The sequence below is a fragment of the Dendropsophus ebraccatus genome, chromosome 5, assembly GCF_027789765.1.
Source record: "Dendropsophus ebraccatus isolate aDenEbr1 chromosome 5, aDenEbr1.pat, whole genome shotgun sequence".
NCBI lineage: Eukaryota > Metazoa > Chordata > Amphibia > Anura > Hylidae > Dendropsophus > Dendropsophus ebraccatus.
The window spans coordinates 57,149,652-57,169,157 of record NC_091458.1 but is presented as its reverse complement, the minus strand read 5'-3'; the positions used below and the strand labels follow the sequence as shown (position 1 = coordinate 57,169,157).

The 19,506-nt window shown below is 43.1% G+C and overlaps 1 protein-coding gene across 1 annotated transcript in view; it reads right to left on the bottom strand.

Moving 5' to 3' along the window:
* Positions 1 to 11,046: 11,046 nt before the first annotated feature.
* The window catches only part of ENDOU (endonuclease, poly(U) specific), a 28,428-nt gene continuing 19,968 nt past the window's right edge, over positions 11,047 to 19,506 (bottom strand). The window contains exons 7-10 of the mRNA XM_069972220.1: positions 19,146 to 19,259; positions 16,274 to 16,380; positions 15,381 to 15,523; positions 11,047 to 12,444 (exon numbers count right to left, since the gene is read on the bottom strand). Coding sequence (XP_069828321.1) covers positions 12,333 to 12,444; positions 15,381 to 15,523; positions 16,274 to 16,380; positions 19,146 to 19,259 — 476 coding nt within the window. The 3' untranslated portion in view covers positions 11,047 to 12,332. The remainder of the gene's footprint in view (positions 12,445 to 15,380; positions 15,524 to 16,273; positions 16,381 to 19,145; positions 19,260 to 19,506) is intronic.

The following is a 19,506-nucleotide window of genomic DNA, read 5'->3' as shown; positions in this document are numbered from 1 at the left end:
TGGGTTATTTTTCTTCTTCTCTGTGGGTAGCGGTACCAACATCCTGGGTGGGACTACTACCACCCCAGGTTGCCATGACAAGTGCCCAAGGGACCCGCAAGAAGCCCGGAGGTTACCAACCATTCAGGGACAATAAGCCGGCCAAACAGGTATCAACATCACACCTGTATAGTACCACACGACTGGCGTCACGAGTAACATCATAACATCATTGGTTGCGTACCACAGAATAATGTGGTGTGGTCTATTTTGCACCAAAAAGTGCACTTGAATCTGTCTGAAAATTCTATTAGACTTCAAGCTAAGTAATAGATGGTGTAAACTTTGCACCAAAAAACTAGACAGTCTTTAAGTGCGACAAATGTGATAAATCTGGCACATTTAAAGACTGTCTTGTCTAAGTTTACACTTAAACAGTTTTAGTAAATGAGGGCCATAGGTGCACATTTATAAAAGTTTCACCCGAGGCGTATGCCAGAGTGAAGGCGCAGATTTGCCCCTTCACCCTGGTGAATGCCTGCTGTATCCCTTGCTAACTCGATAGGCGGGCAGGGGGTTACGGCAAGGTGGGGAGGAGGAGTGGCCTCCTCCTGTGCCTTATTTAGTGCAACGTCCGCACGGTGGACTGGAGGCTCTATTAGGACCAGATAGGGTGCCGGTGGTGTTGTCAGGGGCAATAGTGTCACGGTGCTTTACTCCTACCTTAGCGGTCCCGGCTCTCCTAAGGCCCTGGGCGGTCGTCACAGCAATGAGGTGGTTGGTTTCCAGTGATTGGAGACAATGAATAGACTGGGTGATATAACTGAGGGACTTTACTTTCTGGTTTACACAGTAATACAGCACATTGGAATGGTGTTCAGTCACTTTCCAGTCAGGCTGCATGAAGTGAGCATTGGGTTCCCTCTGCCTTAGTGGTTATAGCCTTTGTCTGGCTGGTTAGAATCTCTCCTCTCTCTCTCTTCTTACTTTGCCTGCTCTGCACTCAGCAGGTTACTTCACTTACTTGAAGTTTTTAGTCAGCACATGACTGCTTATATCTGACTATGATGGAGAGCATGTGTCTGCTCCTCCTCACCGACTACATCTACTCAATTCCTCACAGGACCTGTCAGACCTCCTACTGTTGCCTAGGCAACACACTTGAGGTGGAAGGCCGCTGGGTCCCAATGCTCACTGTCAACATGTTGGCAATGCACTGCCACCTGCTGGACACCAATGATAAAGCATTATACAGTTACTTTATACAGAGCACATGTCATATTGCAGATAAAACTTTGTAGTGCCTGGTGGGTCACTACATACCCCCTTAAAGAAGACCCAAGCCGCCCCCGGCTTGTGCTAATGAAACTACCTGTATGTCGGGGCATTGTACCATGTTCACCCAGGCGTTTGGTGGAGTGCACCTGTAAGGAATGCCTTGGTCCTAATGTAATGTATACTACAGTGTCTATGTTCCTATTGTCATGCGAGCTGGACCTAGATTGACTAGGCTATTCTGTATGCTGCATGTAGCTCCAATGTTACCTAAAGTTACCACAGACTCATACACAGTTCCCTGACTATGCTATGGCTAATGTGTTTTACTCTTCTCTCTAATACTAGTGTGCTAAAGGCTAAGACTAGTCTTGAACCTTCCGATGTTTCTGGCCAGGAAACACAGAAAGTGTGGGGGTAATTATCCCAACCACCTAACAAGTTGGCTAATCTACCGTTAGAAGGGTGGCTTAATCCTGTTTTCCCTTCAAGAGTATCAAGGCCTTTAATTGCTCAGAACACTTTATCGCCAAGATACCTACTAGTGTCAAACTACCAAACTAAGTGTAGGCCTTCACTGTGTCACAACATGCTGATCAATACATGTTTACAAAAATATAAATGAGACGTCTCTAACTAACTACACAGGAAGTAAAAACCATTTACACTTAATAAACACAGTTATACTTGTTCTTTGCTTGGAGCAGCTGGATCGTCTTTCAGACACTAGGCAATGGATCGCATGGACCAATGGGTGAGGACTGCTCGGGGTACCTGCAAATCCTGACTAAACTAAGTAAAGGCAATGCAAAACATTAGTGAAGAGTCCATGTTACCATGAGAAGTCCAACGAAAAATTATAAAAATATGCAAAAATAATGTTTCAACGTATCACTTTTCAGTGCAAAAATGGACACAGAGAGCTCAAGTATAGGTCTGAGTCTCTTCTCTGGGCGGTCAACTTGAACGTTGCATCAACAAGAACATCCTGGGAATAGCATAGTTCTCAAAAATAAGTTATTCCATAGGAAAAACACAAATAGAAATAATTGTAATCCACAAGGCGATAACTGCGATCCATAGAGTAAGTTCCTTTCAGGGATAATGAACAGTTCATCTGAACATGAGAAGGGGAAAAGCAAGGGACTTTGGCGCAAACATGGCGCAACTGGGGTGATATCCTGAGCAGATGTGGAGTCTTTTACTTGTTATTATCTTAAATCAAGAAAGTCTTTGTTGCACAGGATAACTTCCTTGGCGGTGGTAACAGTTCATAATCTCTCAGACGAGCGGGAAGCTTTCCTTGATTCTCCCTTCGAGATCTTCGCAAAGTGTTTTGGGTACTTCCTTCTGGTTCTGTACCTTCTTCTTCCAAGTCATGAAACGAAGTAGAGAAGTTCTCTGGAGTGTCAATATTTTCAGTTGGTAAGGGAGGCATAGGCAGAGGACTCTGTTGGGTCTCCACTGAAGTAGGGTTTGCAGGCCCTGGAACCAATATGTTGATATGAGGTTGGAGGAACCACTGGAACGGATCTAATCCAGTGAGTACTTCAGTAGTGGTACTTTGCTGAGGTGTTGATGCTTGTGCAAAAGGTTCAGGCTCTTTACTTGAATGCGGTTGAGGATCAGGTTCCCTCAAACATTTCTTTAGCCTGTTGCGATGTACTCGCTGAGTACCGTGATTTTCACGATAAATTTCGTACACTTCTGGAGAAAGAATATTTTGCACAATGTACGGTTCACGCTCCCAATGGCTATCTAGCTTACTAGTAGGATGATTGTTTTTCAACCATACGGAATCTCCTGTTTGAAAGGGTTCAGCACAGGCATGTAGATCATAATCCTGCTTCTGTTTTTGTTGAGCTTTCTCAATTCTAGAGTCAACAATTTCTTTGGCATCTTCTAGACGTCTCTGATGTTCTTTAACCCAATCTGATTGAGGAAGAAGAGGTTCTGAATCTGGCATGGAGATGTCCTGAGCAACGTCTACAGGTAGTTTTCCATGTCTTCCAAACATTAGATAGTAAGGAGTGTATCCTGTAGAACAATGGGAAATATTGTTGTAAAGGAACACTAGTTCTGGAAGAAACTTTGGCCAATCTGCCTTCTTCTCTGTGGAGAGGGTTTTGACTCTGTTAATCAGGATTTGGTTCACTTTCTCACATAATCCGTTTCCTTGAGGGTGGTATGCTGTTGTCCTCAGTTTTTTGCAACTGTGCAGAGCACACAACTCTTGGAACAACTCAGATTCAAAAGCAGATCCTTTGTCAGTGAGAATCTTGTCAGGGCTGCCATAGGGTAGGATGAAGCTTTTCCACAAGGTGGCAGCTGCAGTTTTGGCAGTGAGATCTTTTACAGGAACAGCTACAACAAACTTGGTGTAATGATCAACCATGGTTAAGACATGGGTGTGTCCAGATCGGCTTGGTCCAATTTTCACATGGTCAATGGCTAGAATTTCAAGGGGACTTTTACTCACAATTGGATGGAGTGGTGCACGCTGATCCTGTCTTTCACTCTTGTTCACTACACAAGTGGGGCACTTACGACACCAATCCTCAATGTCAGCTCTCATATTGACCCAAAAGAATCTTTTTCGGATGGTAGTTTCTGTCTTTTGAACTCCAAAGTGGCCAGATTGGTCATGATACATGTCCAGGACGATTTTGGCATCTCTTCTGGGTATCACCACTTGGAAGACTCGTTCATAAGTGACTGGGTCTAGAATTCTGCGATAAAGCAAACCTCTCAACAGGAAGAGGGATTTTCTCAGTCGCCAAAGCCGTGTCAGTTCTGTGTCGGCTCTGTGTTTTCGGATTCTCTCTGGAACTCGCCCACTGGAGAAGTAATCCAATAGTTCACCGATTACTCTGCTTTCCGCCTGAAGCTTTAGCCAGCATTCTTTTTCAACTGGAGGAACAAGATCACTCTGCTGGGGACTACTGAGAGCGTTATGCTTTATCTGCTGAGCCTCTTGCAGTGCAAATCGAGCATAGAAAGCGGGCATTTCCACATCTTCCCACTGCTCATCAATGCATATAAGTTCCTTCTCTGCGGGTAATCTGGACAAAGCATCGGCATTGTCATTGGCCTTACCAGACCGGTATTTGATGGTAAAGTTGAAACTAGCTAGTCGAGAAGCCCACCTTTGTTCTAGGGCTCCCAAGCGAGCTGAGTTCAAGTGCGCCAATGGGTTATTGTCCGTGTAGGCAGTGAATGTAGAAGCTGCTAGATAGTCTTTGAATTTTTCAGTCACTGCCCATACCAAAGCAAGAAGCTCTAACTTAAAGGAGCTATAGTTTTGATCATTTTGCTCAGGTTCTCTCAATGATCGACTTGCGTAAGCGATTACTCTTTCGGTTCCATTCTGTGTCTGGGAGAGCACTGCTCCAAGGCCTTTCTTACTGGCATCAGTGTATAGACAGAAGGGCAGGCTATAGTCCGGATATCCCAGTATCGGTGGTTCAGTAAGCTTGCCTTTTAATTGCTGGAATGCAGCTTCTCTCTCACTAGTCCATTCCACAGGGATTCGTGAATTCTGACGATCTTTAGGATTCCCTTTGAGGAGCTCTTGGAGAGGACTAGCTATCTGGGAAAATTTTGGAATGAATCTTCTGTAATAGCTAGCGAACCCAAGGAATGTCATGTATGCCGAATGGCATGTAGTTGAATTCAAAGAGACCCATCGGGGTAGTAAAGGCGGTTTTCTCTTTGTCCTCTGGTGCCATGGGAACTTGCCAGTAGCCACTGGTCAGATCCAGAGTTGAGAAGAAGGCTGCAGAGCCTAAAGCTGCAAGTGACTCCTCTATCCGGGGCAATGGATAGGCGTCCTTATGCGTTATGTTGTTGACCTTACGATAATCCACACAGAAGCGGATTGTTCCGTCCTTCTTCCTTACTAGGACTAGGGGAGCAGCCCAGGGACTGTGGCTATCCTGGACAATGTTGGTGGTTTTCATATCTTGGACCATTTTCTTCACTTGTTGGTACATGGCAGGAGGCACAGGCCGGTATCTCTCCCTGATAGGAGGATGCGTACCGGTTGGTATGGTATGCTGGATTAAACTGGTCTGTCCATAGTCCATAGGATGTTTGCTGAAGACTTGATGATGTTGCTTGGCTACCTCCAGCACACCTTGAATCTGTTCAGTGGAGGTGGTGTCATCACCGATACTTAGTTCGGACAGCCAGGATTGTGAATCTGGATCTTCAGTTGAATTGCCTGCTGAAGTTTGTTGGGCAGCAGTAACAGACGTTTCAAGCAGATCTTCCTGATGAATACTGTACAAGCTGGCTACTGCCTGATACTTTCTCAAGTCCACTGGCTGGTTGCTAACGTTCAACAAACGAATGGGTACTTGGCCACGAGATACTGTCACAAGACTTCTAGCTGCCATGACAGGTATGTCATCTCCTATTAGGGTCGGTTCTATCAATGCAGGGTAATCTTGTCCTTGTAGTCCCATGGAAGCTCTACACCACACCATAGTCTCAGTGCCAGGTTGCAGCCGGATTGGTTGAGAGTCTTTGATGCGAGCACGGCATATTTCTCCTTTGATATTAGTGAACCTCTGCTGAGCTGCCAGCACTTTCATAGTTTTATAGATGGCCTTCTGAGAGCCTCTAGGCACATTTAGTAAAGTCTTTCGTAGGGCTTCCAGCACTTCAGTATAGCAATGGCGGAGTACGTTGGTGCCCAAGATCACTGAGAAGTTTTCATCCTCAGGGACCTGAATCACGATCACTCCTTGTCGGGGAAGTTCTGTGTCGCCAATCTGCAAGGTTGGCTCCCAATACCCGTGTATGGGTACAGATTTTCCATTAGTAGCGATGATGTGGAACAAGGCTTCTGGAGTTTTTGTTAACTGTGCCCCATTACTACACTTTTCAAACGCTGCGGCCCTTATAGTGGTCACTTGAGATCCAGTGTCAATCAAGGCAGGGAAGCTCACACCGTTAATGCTGACTTTGACTGTAGGCCTAGAACCCACATACTTTGGCATCCATGTAGCATCTCTGGGACCTATCGCCTCTCCACCTGAGGGGTGTCCCGCAGCCTCAGGGGATTGTCGTTTAACTGCCAGCAATCTTCCTCACGGTGCCCTTTGCGGTGACAATATTTACACTGTAATCCTCTGGTACTCTGATACCAGGTATCTGAGCGTCTAACCGGTGGTTGCCACTGTCTTTCTCTTGTAGGTGGTGGTGGTCGCTCTCGGTTCCGTATGGGAGGACTTTCTCTTCCTTGTCTAGAGGGGTTTTCTAGTCGATCCATCCGCTTCATCATTCTTTCCATTGCTTCAGTGAGGTGTGATATTTGGTTAGCCAGTGTTGCTTCATTCTCTACTTTTTCCATAGCTTTAGCGCAATGTGAGACTTGAGCAGTCGGGGACTGAGCACTCTGTTCAACCATCAGACTTACAGGTGCTGGTATGGGAGTCGTCACACTTCTGTTATCTTCTTGCCATTCTGGCAGAGATTTCTCCTCTAGTATTTCTATGGCTAGTTCTTTAAATTCTAGGAAAGAAGCATTTGGATGTTGTACAGACAACATTTTCAACTGGCTCCTGTGAGTCTTGTCTAACACACCTTCAATAAACTGTTCACGAAGGGTTTGATCTTGACCTACTGCTTTATGAGGATCGACCCAAATAACAGCTCGCCATGCTTCCTGCAAGGTCAGGGAATAGTCTCTAAGCGACTCCTTGGGGTGTTGTCTCATCCCAAAGAAACGCTTCTTAAGCTCAGAAGCAGTTCTAGACTCAAAGGTAACACTCAGTCGGTCTAGGATCTGTTTACTGTTTTGGCGCTCATGTCCAGGCCAGGACTTGACCTCACGGAGTGCAGGTCCTTGTAATTGGTTGATCAAAATTTCAACTTTCTGTTCTTCAGTAACAGAGCACAGTTTAAAATGACTTTGCATTTTTTCTCTAAATTCTTGAAGGGTACCAGGTGTTCCATCATAATGAGGATACCATGATGCGCCTGGATAGTATGGCATACTTATTCGCATAATGCAGCTGGGTGTAATGGGAGCTGAAGAATTGCTGTGGCCCACTTGGGTGTTGTCTTCGCTGTCCAACATTGTCCTCAACATTCTGCACCAGCCTAGCAGATTTAAATTGAGCTAACTTTTTTTTTTGAAGCGTTGCTATGGGCAGCGGGCAGGAAATTGGGACGTGGCTCCTTTAAGAATAAATGCAGCAACTTGTTTATGGAGAATGTGCAACTCAGGGAGATAGCTAATACTTCAAACAGACTTTTCCCTGCTTTATTCCCCCAATAGTACTCACTCATGTGTCCACAGCATGAAATCCTGGACTCCAGGGACTTAGGAGCTTGCTGAGTGTACAGCCTAGCTGGGTTCCTTTCACACAATGCCGGCTGTATTTTTGTGCTCCCCCTTTAAGAAGGTTGGCTCCTCTGGTCAAGCAGCTTGCTGAACTCTTATTTCTGTAAGAGACACTTATAGAGGGGGCTTTAGCATAGATTTTATTCACAGGGAGACTTGTAAGCAATCCACACAGACACAGCATGTAATACCACAGTCCAGCACACAGCCTCTCTCCATATATGGGCAGCAGGAGGGCAGTCTAATCTCTTAAAATGGCTGATTAACCCCTCTTCTGCCAGTGTGAATTAGTGAATGCAGTATTCAGCTGTTTTAAGCAGGTAAAAGTCACTATAGGGGTTTGTAATCTCAGTCTCTGTCAGGGGGGCACACCTGGATATTAGTAGGGTACTGATGGATCAAGGCGCAGAAGTCTCGATCCAGTTCGTGACGCCATTTTGCAACGTCCGCACGGTGGACTGGAGGCTCTATTAGGACCAGATAGGGTGCCGGTGGTGTTGTCAGGGGCAATAGTGTCACGGTGCTTTACTCCTACCTTAGCGGTCCCGGCTCTCCTAAGGCCCTGGGCGGTCGTCACAGCAATGAGGTGGTTGGTTTCCAGTGATTGGAGACAATGAATAGACTGGGTGATATAACTGAGGGACTTTACTTTCTGGTTTACACAGTAATACAGCACATTGGAATGGTGTTCAGTCACTTTCCAGTCAGGCTGCATGAAGTGAGCATTGGGTTCCCTCTGCCTTAGTGGTTATAGCCTTTGTCTGGCTGGTTAGAATCTCTCCTCTCTCTCTCTTCTTACTTTGCCTGCTCTGCACTCAGCAGGTTACTTCACTTACTTGAAGTTTTTAGTCAGCACATGACTGCTTATATCTGACTATGATGGAGAGCATGTGTCTGCTCCTCCTCACCGACTACATCTACTCAATTCCTCACAGGACCTGTCAGACCTCCTACTGTTGCCTAGGCAACACACTTGAGGTGGAAGGCCGCTGGGTCCCAATGCTCACTGTCAACATGTTGGCAATGCACTGCCACCTGCTGGACACCAATGATAAAGCATTATACAGTTACTTTATACAGAGCACATGTCATATTGCAGATAAAACTTTGTAGTGCCTGGTGGGTCACTACATTAGCACAATTTACGCCTGTTCAGGCTTAAATCATGATCCAAATATACACCTCGTCCCAATCTACGCCTGATCCAAATCTACAAGCAGGTGTAGATTTGTTGTGCCGGGCACAGTATCGTATGCACAGCGGGCTGGATTTACTAAGAGGCGTGCATCTCTTCTAGCTGAATCCGGCTGGGGAAAAGGGGGTGGGCCTAATTTAATAATAATTTTATAGTTTTATAAATTCCCCCATAGTGTTTATAAAGTGTCATTTGCAGTAAAGCTGCTAGCACATTAATTGTAAGTGAAACAATCATTCAGATTTTCTGGGTAATGCTACTAGCAGTGCCCAGGAGATCTGCTCAAACTTTGCCTCACCATGTGTCCTGTATCTTCTGGAAAAGCTTTAGCGGCTCAAATGAACCCTTTTATTCCAGCGCGAGAGTCATGCAGAGAGTCACGAACAGGGCTGGTGTCAGCACCTGGCTTTCCCGGGCAAGTGCTGGGGCCCACATCACCCCTAGGGGCCCCGTTTTTATTCCGTCCAGGGCCATCCCCCCTGGAATCCATAATTCAGGAAACAGTTGTCCCGCATTCCTGAGTGAGTGCACTAGTCAGTTGCGTGTACTGATAACTACCTTGCATCATGCAGTGATTGACTTAGCATTACACCCCAGTCCATTCAGTCTGAAATATTGTGAAGTTCCTGCACAAAAAAGCAAACAAAACAAACAAACAAAAAACCTTTGACAAAACAACACCCACTGCCAGCATATTTAGTAGGGTATATCAGAGACCATTTACCTTCTAGGAACAAAGACACCTGTTTTAAGATCATTGCAAATAGTAGCCGTTGTTTGACAGTCTTATAAATGTACGTACCGCACAGTTCTTAGAATGTAGGTTTGTGGCTTTAGGAAAATATTGTTTGAACTTTTGTGTATGTGCTGACCTCTAGTGGTAATAATTGAGTATAACCATTATCTAATCTATTGATCTAACACTGCCACAACCCGGGAGATAAAATCCTTAAACCACTGACCTCTGCTTAAAAAATTACATCAATCTTCAGCTTCTAATGAATAACTCCTACCACAGTGCATATCATATATATATATATATATATATATATATATATATATATATATATATATATATATATATATAGCAAGTCAAGCGAGGCAGCACTCCAGTATAAAGTGAAGAAAATGATTTTATTCACCCATCAATGTGCAACGTTTCGATCTCTCATTGAGATCTTTTTCAAGCTTGAAAAAGATCTCAATGAGAGATCGAAACGTTGCACATTGATGGGTGAATAAAATCATTTTCTTCACTTTATACTGGAGTGCCGCCTCGCTTGACTTGCTGTGGATTTGGAAGCCTGGGTCTGGCTACCTGAGTTCGTGCACCCACCTGAGCCTTTGAGCCTACACAGTGCCATCTGCAAATCTTTATCTTCTATATATATATATCTATATATATATATATATATATATATATATATATATATATATATATATAGATATATATATATAGATAGATAGGTTGATATAGTCTCTCTCTCTATCTATCACTGCAGAATGCTTGTAGTATTGTGTTGAACTGTTCCTTAGGCACTTACCAGTGCATCATCTGTTTAGTATACTGTATATTGATGTCAGCACAGTATAACAGTTAAAAAAAAAATTATATATATATATATATATATATATATATATATATATATATCTGAGAGAGAGAGAGAGAGAGAGATTTGTGTCAACAGGTGGGATAATAGCCTGTGAACAGTCAGTTCTTGGAGTTGATGCATTGAAAGCAGGAAAAAATAGGGGAAAAAATATCTGATCTATCTTTTAAGAGGGTCAACATGTGATGACTGGATGAGAACATCAACAAAACATCGTGTCCTCGTATATAGTGATTAGTACCTTCATTGGGTTATTGTGACACATAGGAAGCATGACCCGACTCTACAAAAGAGTTTCTATAACACAAACTGCTGAAAAAGTTAATGCTGACTATGATATATACTATATGAATATGTGACTGTGAAATAACAGGCCAGTCAGTGTCTATGACCCCTGCCCAGTGCTGGAGGTTACTACAATAGCCATACAAGCATCATAACTAGGATATGGAGCACTGAGCAATGTTCACACCCAGAAACACCTCAATTCATAGTGATTTTTTTTTTTGCATTTAACTTCTACCATTGAAGAATGTTTAAGTGATAAAGTCATGTTAAAATAATACAATTGTTCTGGCTAATGAGAAACACTTTCATCATATGAATGGGCAGGAGCAAATTTACACACAAAGATAAAATATTAATTTTTTTTTATTATTGGTTAAAACTTTGAGGCTTTTATTCTTTTTAATAATAACTTGATTTTTTTTTTGTTTAAACACAAATTACAATACCCCATCCTACGCCCATCATTTTAGTCACATAGAATAACTCATTACAAAATAATCATACTTAGAAAATACACAAAAGTATATTTCAAAAATCCTATACATTACTTTACATAGTCCACTACTACAGAAAACTACAGGGATTACTTTCCCTGATGACACTCTTAACATACTGTAACTTCGGTGATCGTTCATGGTGATCGGCTGTAGAAATCGGCCATAGTGTTTGGCTGCAGTTATTGGCCACAGTGACTTTAGAACATCATCAGCAGAGTTGATAGAACATAACACCAGCGTTGACCAGTGCTGAACTGCTAAGTATGCTCCGTCTAGTTATTTTACAACCCTAGCTGTCTATTGTTTGTTTTTTACTTAAATAGCTGAACCCCTTTAATATGTCATAGGACTCCTGTGGTCTGCAGGTGTTTCTTAATAGGAGTGCCAGGCTCCATTTACTACCATATCATATCCCTTATAACATCATATTACAAGAGAGATGCTCTTCCCTAGCAGGAACATTTCAGTAATATGACATTAGGTGGAGTTTAAGGAATAACCATGAAAAACATACGTTTAGCGCAACCAAGTTAACTCTTTTACCAGGATAAAAAAAAGCTTTACTTCATGTATTTTCTTTAAAAACAAAAGTCTACAAAGGTTTTTTTTTCTATTTACCACACACCTAAGGGTGTGTTCAGACTACGGAATTCTCTCGGATTAAATGCCGCGGAATTCCGTCGCCTGTATGTGCTCACGGCCGGGCGCCCTTCCGCAGGCTCCATAGACACCATTTTATAGGCCGGCTGATTCTGCGGAATCAGCCGGCCCATAGAATGGTGTCTTTGGAGCCAGCGGAAAGGCACGCGGCAGTAAGCGCATACAGGCAACGGAATTCCATGGAATTTATCAGCGAGAATTCCGTAGTCTAAACCCACCCAAACAATTTCCCAGCATAGGGTTGGGGGGGTTGACCCAGTACTTCTTTGTTAGATTCCTAAGTCCATGTCCATGGACGAACTTCCTCAGGTTCTCCATTAGACATAAATCACTGTCCAGTTTTACTAAGAGCGCTCCTTCAGGGTGTATTTGGATGTTTTATGCTTTCTTGTCTGATAAAAATTGTTAAACACAACAAAAGTATTTGTAAAATGCAAATCATAAAAAATGAGTCAGAGAGATGATCATTGACCACTCTAAAATGAAGGATAGGCGGTAGCGATGAACTTCTTGCCGTTTTTATACGAGGTCTTGGTCCATTCATAAGTTTGTATCGATATTTCATGGCCTCCCATGCTGACTGTACATCTGCAAGTGCAATAAAGAGCGATTAGTTGTTTCAACTAGTTCTTTTCTATAGATAATGGTATATTGTGAAGTATAATACTATAATATGACAACTACATATATAACACATCATGCACACAGGTGTATAATGGCTTCATAGAGCCTCCAAGTGATAATATGGTACCCACAGACTCCTGGTAGGCTGTATGGTACATCTGTACGCCGCTGGTTTCATATACTTTAGAGACACTGAGTGAGTTTCACACAAAAATGATTGTGACATGTGCTATCTTGTTTCATCTCCTACCATGTTTTTCTGAAAATAACACATGGCTTATATTATTTTTTTCCTAGGAAAAGGTCTGGGGCTCAGTTCTGGGTTAGGTCTTATTGTTCTCCTTGAGCAACAATCACACATTTTGCCTTTTTTGTACTCCATGTAGTAGTTTGTTCTTTTTGAACTCATGTTGTTTGGGGATAAAAAAAAATGTACAGTTACTGTATACCAGTTAGAGATGAGCAAATCTATTTACAGATTCGTAGAGTCGGACAGGATACAGGAGTCGGAAGTGGGTGAGCGGTAGCGAGGCACTTGTCCAGGATGGTTGAGAGCTGCAGGATACCTATTCTCCGTCTCTGTAACATCAGTGACATAATCTAACGCTAGTGCTAGAGGAGCTGACTGTAACTAGGGCTTATTCTTGGAGTAGGCCTTATATTTCAAACCTAGTCCAATACCCAGAAAAATCAAGCTAGGGCTTATTTTTGGGGTAGGCCTTATTTTTGGGGCAACAGGGTATATGTTCTACTGCCGCATACATAATGCCTTTGCCTTTGGGGTGTAGAGAAGCAAGCACTTTTGTCAGTCTCTTTGTGCATTTCTCTGTGCATGATACATATTATTATTAGTTAGTTTACATATTTATTGAAATGCCGTTCCATTTTCTAGTCCTAATATTATGCCCATGTGTATTAGCTCTTATTATTTAAAGAAAGAGTACTAAAACATGGTTATATGGTTACATGTCAGCAGTGGCGGTCTTTGGCACCAAGCAACCCAAGCGATCGCTTGGGGCCCCCAACGTCCAGGGGGACCCCAAGCCCCACTTTTATGCTCAAGACCGCTGGGCAGGGCCGCTGCCCCGCTCGCTGCTGCCATCTCAACTGTAACTATGAGCACTCGTAATGAGTGCTCATAGTTACATGCAGCAGCACTGACAGGGCGGGAGACATTGGCTCCCTTCCTGTCAGTAACTCTTGTGGCCGCAGGAAGGGTTTTCCCTGCGGTCACAAGTGGCCACTCTGTCCTTGTGGTGTCGGTGCTCCAGTGACATCACTGGAGCATCGGCGCCAGGACAAGGGGAGCGTGGCCTCTTGTGATCGCAGGGAAAACCCTTCCTGCAGCCACAAGAGTGAAGAGAAGAGGAGACGCCCGAACCCAAGTGAGTATAAATGTTTGTTTTATTGTTATATACTATATGGGAGGGGGAGCACACAGGGGTCTGTTTAACTGGGGGAGCGCACATCGGGGGTCTATATAAATGAGGGCATCACACAGGGGAACTATATAACAGGGGGAGCACACAGGGGGGCTATAGACTACTGGGGCTTCACAGAGGGGTCTATATACTACTGGGGGCAGCACACAGGGGGTCTATACTACTTGGGGCAGCAGAATGGGGTCTATATACAACTTGGAGAGCACACAGGAGGTGTATATCCAAGTGGGAGAGCACACAGGGGGGCTATATACTACTGGGGGAGCACACAGGGGTCTATATACTACTGGCGGGGCACACAGGGGGTCTATATACTACTGGGGCAACATACAGGGGGTCTATATACTACTTGTGAGGCACACAGGTATACACTATATATAACTGAGGGAGCACACAGGGGTCTGTATACAAATGGGGCAGCACACAGGGGGTCTATATACTACTGGGGGAACCACACAGGGGGTTTATATACTACTGGAGGAGCACACAGGGGTCTATATCCAAGTGGGGGAGCACACAGGAGGTCTAAATCCAAGTGGGGGAGCACACAGGGGGGCTAAATACCCCTGAGGGAGCACACAGGGGGCCTATATACTAGTGGGGGAGCACACAGGGGGTATATACAACTGGGGGCAGCACACAGGGGGTCTATATACAACTGGGGCAGCACACAGGAGGTCTATATACTTCTGGGGGAGCACAAGGGGGGCTATATATAACTGGATGAACACACAGGGGTCTATATACTACTGGGGGAAGCAAACAAGGGGTATATACTACTGGGGACAGCACACAAGGAGTATATATTACTGGCCGTAACGCACAAGGGGTATATACTACTGAGGGTAACACACAGTGGTCTATTGTTTTGGAACGCGCGTCGAGGGGGGGGGGGGCCCAGACATAACTTCGCTTGGGGCCCCAGAAATGCCAAGACCGCCCCTGCATGTCAGATGTTTGTACATTGCTTTTGTCTCTTCATTTGTCTCATTGGCAGGGTAGTGACACCTGGTATATATACACACACTCCAGCGCACCTCTACTTCAATGCAGCGCAAGGATCCACATCCAGCCATATGCATTATTCATATAATCCAAGAAAAGAAGACGATCCAGCACTTTGTAAAATCTTGAATGCTTTATTCCATAAGATTTAAATCAGCAATGCACCAACAGGAGACAAACAGCTACACCTCTATGCATTTCAAGCACTTTGCTCTTTGTTACACGCACGAGGTGTAGCTGTTTGTATCCTGTTGGTGCATTGCCAATTTTTCTCTTATGGAATAAAGTTTTCAAGATTTTAGTGCTGGATCGACTTCTTTGCCACTAAATACCACATCTAAACCCCACTACATACAATAGAACTAAGTCACATAAGTTACACATGGCGTACTGACCTATAATAATATTGAGGCTTTTAAAAATGTAATTGAGAACATTTAGGACTTGACTTACTTTTTACCAGGGCGACTGATGAAGCAAAGGGAGTAAAGTGCAAAGTCAAACTCAGGACTACAGCCTATTATCTGAGTGCCGACTTCTTTATGAAAACCGTCCCACTTAAACTGTTTTCCCAACACATCAGGGTAGCTTTCCCACTGTCAAGATAAAAAATATACATAAAGAAAATGGCTTGCATGACTAATAATCATAGACTGTTTTCCCAGAACTTATTGCCTGTACTATTATAAATGTTAGAAGACATTGAAATGAATCTTTTACCTCTTGGATCAAATAAGTTAAATATTTAATGAAAAAAAGAGTGTTAGGTTAGAGTGGAGGGGTTGGGGGATGGATCTCTTTGATGACCCCAGTTCAGCCCCCTGCAGCTGGCCAGGCATGGTGTCTTCTGACAATGAACATCGTCAACTTAACCTAATTTGTCCTCCCAAACAACCATATCTGAAGTGTCAACAAGGCAAGACACTGGCGGCTCATAATTAAATTGTGCAGGACTAAATTGAATTGTCCTGTTTGCTCTGCTGCCATTCTCATGGATACAGGACTTGTTTGCATTGCTAGGAATGCCTAATGGTTAATGGCATTATGTGGAGTAGAAAAGCCTGCAGGTTTTCCATGTGACCTAGGAACAGGAGACAAGCACATGGTGGAGCGGACGCACAGGGTGAGATGGATCATAGCTGTCCTGGCAAACAAGACAGATTCTAGATAAAATAATAGATGTCCCTGGTAGTTCCATTACAGTGTCAGTCCCGATGCCTATTACGTGCCCTCCATGGATGGATGATCTATGTCTCTTGTCTGGTGTTGATCCCAGTAAAACTACACGACTAGTATACTTTTTTTCTGTAGAACATCTATGATTTAGTTGTTGTGATTGAACTTACCGGCCCATCATAGTTATGACTGTGATAATCCACCAAGCCTTTCTTTTCTAACATGTAGAAGCGAATCCAGCTGTGAAAACCAGATACTATTCCTTTCTTGACTTCCCCTGGTAACATCCAAAAAGAGTTAAATGAGGTTTATTTAGTTAGAAAACTTCTATATCATTCTAGATAACAGCGTCACTGTAGCTACATTAGCTATAATAAAATGCACATTTTGTAATAGGCAAAAAGATGTCATATGTAAAGATTTCTATTATACTAAATCTCAATAATACTAAATAAATACTTAAAGGAGTTGTCCCCTTTAAGTCTTTCTATTCTTTCTCTATGGGAGCTGCCAGAAATAAATAGCCCCTCTTAACATAATGCTGACAGGCTGGGGAAGTGTTATTCTTTATTCTTTATGAATAATCTCATGCATATGTTCCTACTTTTCTGTTGAGTGCTGTCAATCATAAGGTATGATCTCATGTAGTGAAGTTGTTCAGATTTTTACTGATTGTTCGTAGACATGTGGCTTTGCAAGCTGTCTACCTGTAAAATCCTTTAGTTATAGTGTCTAAACATCTTGCACAATTGCACTGCTATTAACTGTCAGAAGACTGTGTTGTACTCTAGCTAAAGGCTACAACCTGCTATCATCAGCGCAGTGCCAGTACCTTGAGAAACAGTGTTACATGACCACACTGTTTTGCTCCCTACAAAACTTCAGCAAAATAGGGGTATCAGACATATATCAGATACTCAATACCCCAACCCTAAAGAGGATACTCTGTATCTATATATGGACGATTGGGAGGGACTCTTTCGCAGGAGTTTACCTTAGGCTATCTGGTGTATGATTTGGGACAGAGCCGATAACACTTCCATTTGCGTTACTTATAAAGAGAACTAATATAAGCTGATGTCATTTTGGTATTATATGCCAGAGGCCTTACATGCTATGAATCCGACTCTTCCTAGCACTTGCTGGAGGTGTCAATGAGTGTAAATGAGACACATTTGAGACACATTTATTGGTCTTGCCCTCTCATTGTCCCATATTGGAACTTAGTGAAAAGCATAATGAAAGAGATCAAAGGTTTGGAGATTCCATTGGATTTAGTTTTACCTTTGCAATGTAGCCTCAACAGAGACAGGGCGTAATACCTTGAAATTACTGCTCCATCTCCATTCCAGTGTTAAATATGGAGCAGCTAACCACCATGAAACAATAATAAGTCTGGGACCTCTGGGATGTTTATTGGGTACAGAGGGAGAACTCAAGCCCAAATGTACCCCATGGAGGGTCGACCTAAACAGCGTTCTGTTCCCCTATGATTTCTATCCCCTATGTGTTTTTTGTCCTGTCTCCTCCTTTACACCTTTTTTAGTGCAGGAATACAGAAATGCATAATTTGTGATTGATTTTACTTAATGTTGACTTTTAGCTCAGTGATATAACTATACTTCCTAGTACTATATTCATGTCTAAAGGCATGCATTGCTATATGTATTTCTATTGTTATTACTTTATTCTTCTTTGAAAAATCCTTCAATAAAAATACAATTAATTTATAAAAGGAGAAGAAACAGTATGTGAGAGTGGTTTTAAACTACATGACAGCTGCATCATGGCTGTGCCTTCTGCTATGTCAAAGCTTGCCTTTAAAATAAACTGACATGTTCATAAGCCCAAAACATGAATAAGGCTATGTTCAGACCTCGTATTAGACTGGCCATTCCGTGACCTGGCCGGGTCACGAAACAGCCAGTCTATGAAAAGATCATGCCGGCCGGTATTGCAGTATCGGCCAGATGATCTTTCTGGCCGCAGAGTTCTGATGCGGGTGCATCAATGCGCGCCTGCATCAGAACTCCCCACGGCACACAATAGAGCGAGCGACTGGAGCTGTTCGCTCCATAGTGTGCACTGACAGGGTTTTCTGCGGCTTCTATTCACTGAATAGCGGACGCAGAAAACTGACATGTCAGTTGTTTGCGGCGCCGCTAAGGATACTATGTGTATACGCTTCGGAAGGGATTCCATAGGCAGTAATGTAAGGTATATTTTCGTATAAATCATGGCTGTTGTACAATGGCCATGGTTTTACGAAAATATATGTTGTGTGAACATAGCCTAAATGCTTTTTCTTGACTGTGTAAAGTGAGGTGTGGCAAGGGCACTGAAGTGTGAACTGCATCATCTCTCCATACTTCAGTGCTATCCCCTCCCTGCTCCTCCGGCTATGACTGACAAGCAGGGCTTATCCAGGTTGTGGCACAGCTCCAACAGTAGCTTTGTTGACTCACTGGCCTTAATGGAAATGGTGCCAGCATGGGATTTCAGCATCAGCTTTCTAAGCCCTGCCTGTCATTCAAAGTTAGATAGGCAGGAAGAACATGGCAACATCTAATCAGAGAACAGACTGGCAAAATTATGAACATTAGTGACCTTCACAATGCTAGATAACTAGGTGAGATAATCCACAAAATGGTGGGTATGTAGGGTGTTACTGGTATCCAGCAGTTGGTACAGTACCTACCAAAAGTGGTCCAAGGAAGGACAACTGGTAAACTGGTTTAAGGAATGGTTCGAGGAACATGACAATTCAAGGTGTTGACATGGCCTCTAATTTCCCAGATCTTAATGTAATATCTGTAGAACATGCTGGAAAATCAAACCCAATCCACTGAGGCCCCACCTGATAGACTCGAAGAATTGGCTGCTAATGTTATCATTCCAAAGACCATAGGGCAGGGTCAGAGGACTCCATGCCTCAATAGGTAAAAGCTGTTTTAGTGACATATCATTGTTTTCAATGTTATGTCTGTGTATCTTTATCTGTATTGTAAAAAAAAAAATAAGAACAGAACTGGCAATACATACCCACAAACACATGTTCAAAGCCACTTGAGTCTTGTTCCCCAGAGGATCGAGAATAAAGTCCGAACCACATTTGCCTCAGGTCATCAAGAAATTCCTGGTCGTTTTCATACAGTCCTGAAAATATAATAACGTACAAATCCTTACATATTGGTTCTGTATATGTAATAGTATGGCAATGTAATAGTATGAGTTTAAGAACAAAGGATGTGGATTATCAAATATTCCAAATATTTAAACAAGTGGTTTAAAGGACTTGCAACAGAAAATAGTTCCAAGACAAAGCCTATTATCAGTAATGAGCATTTACCTGATAACCAGGTGAATAATTATTTTAAGCCATATAAATTATTGCTATTGCCTG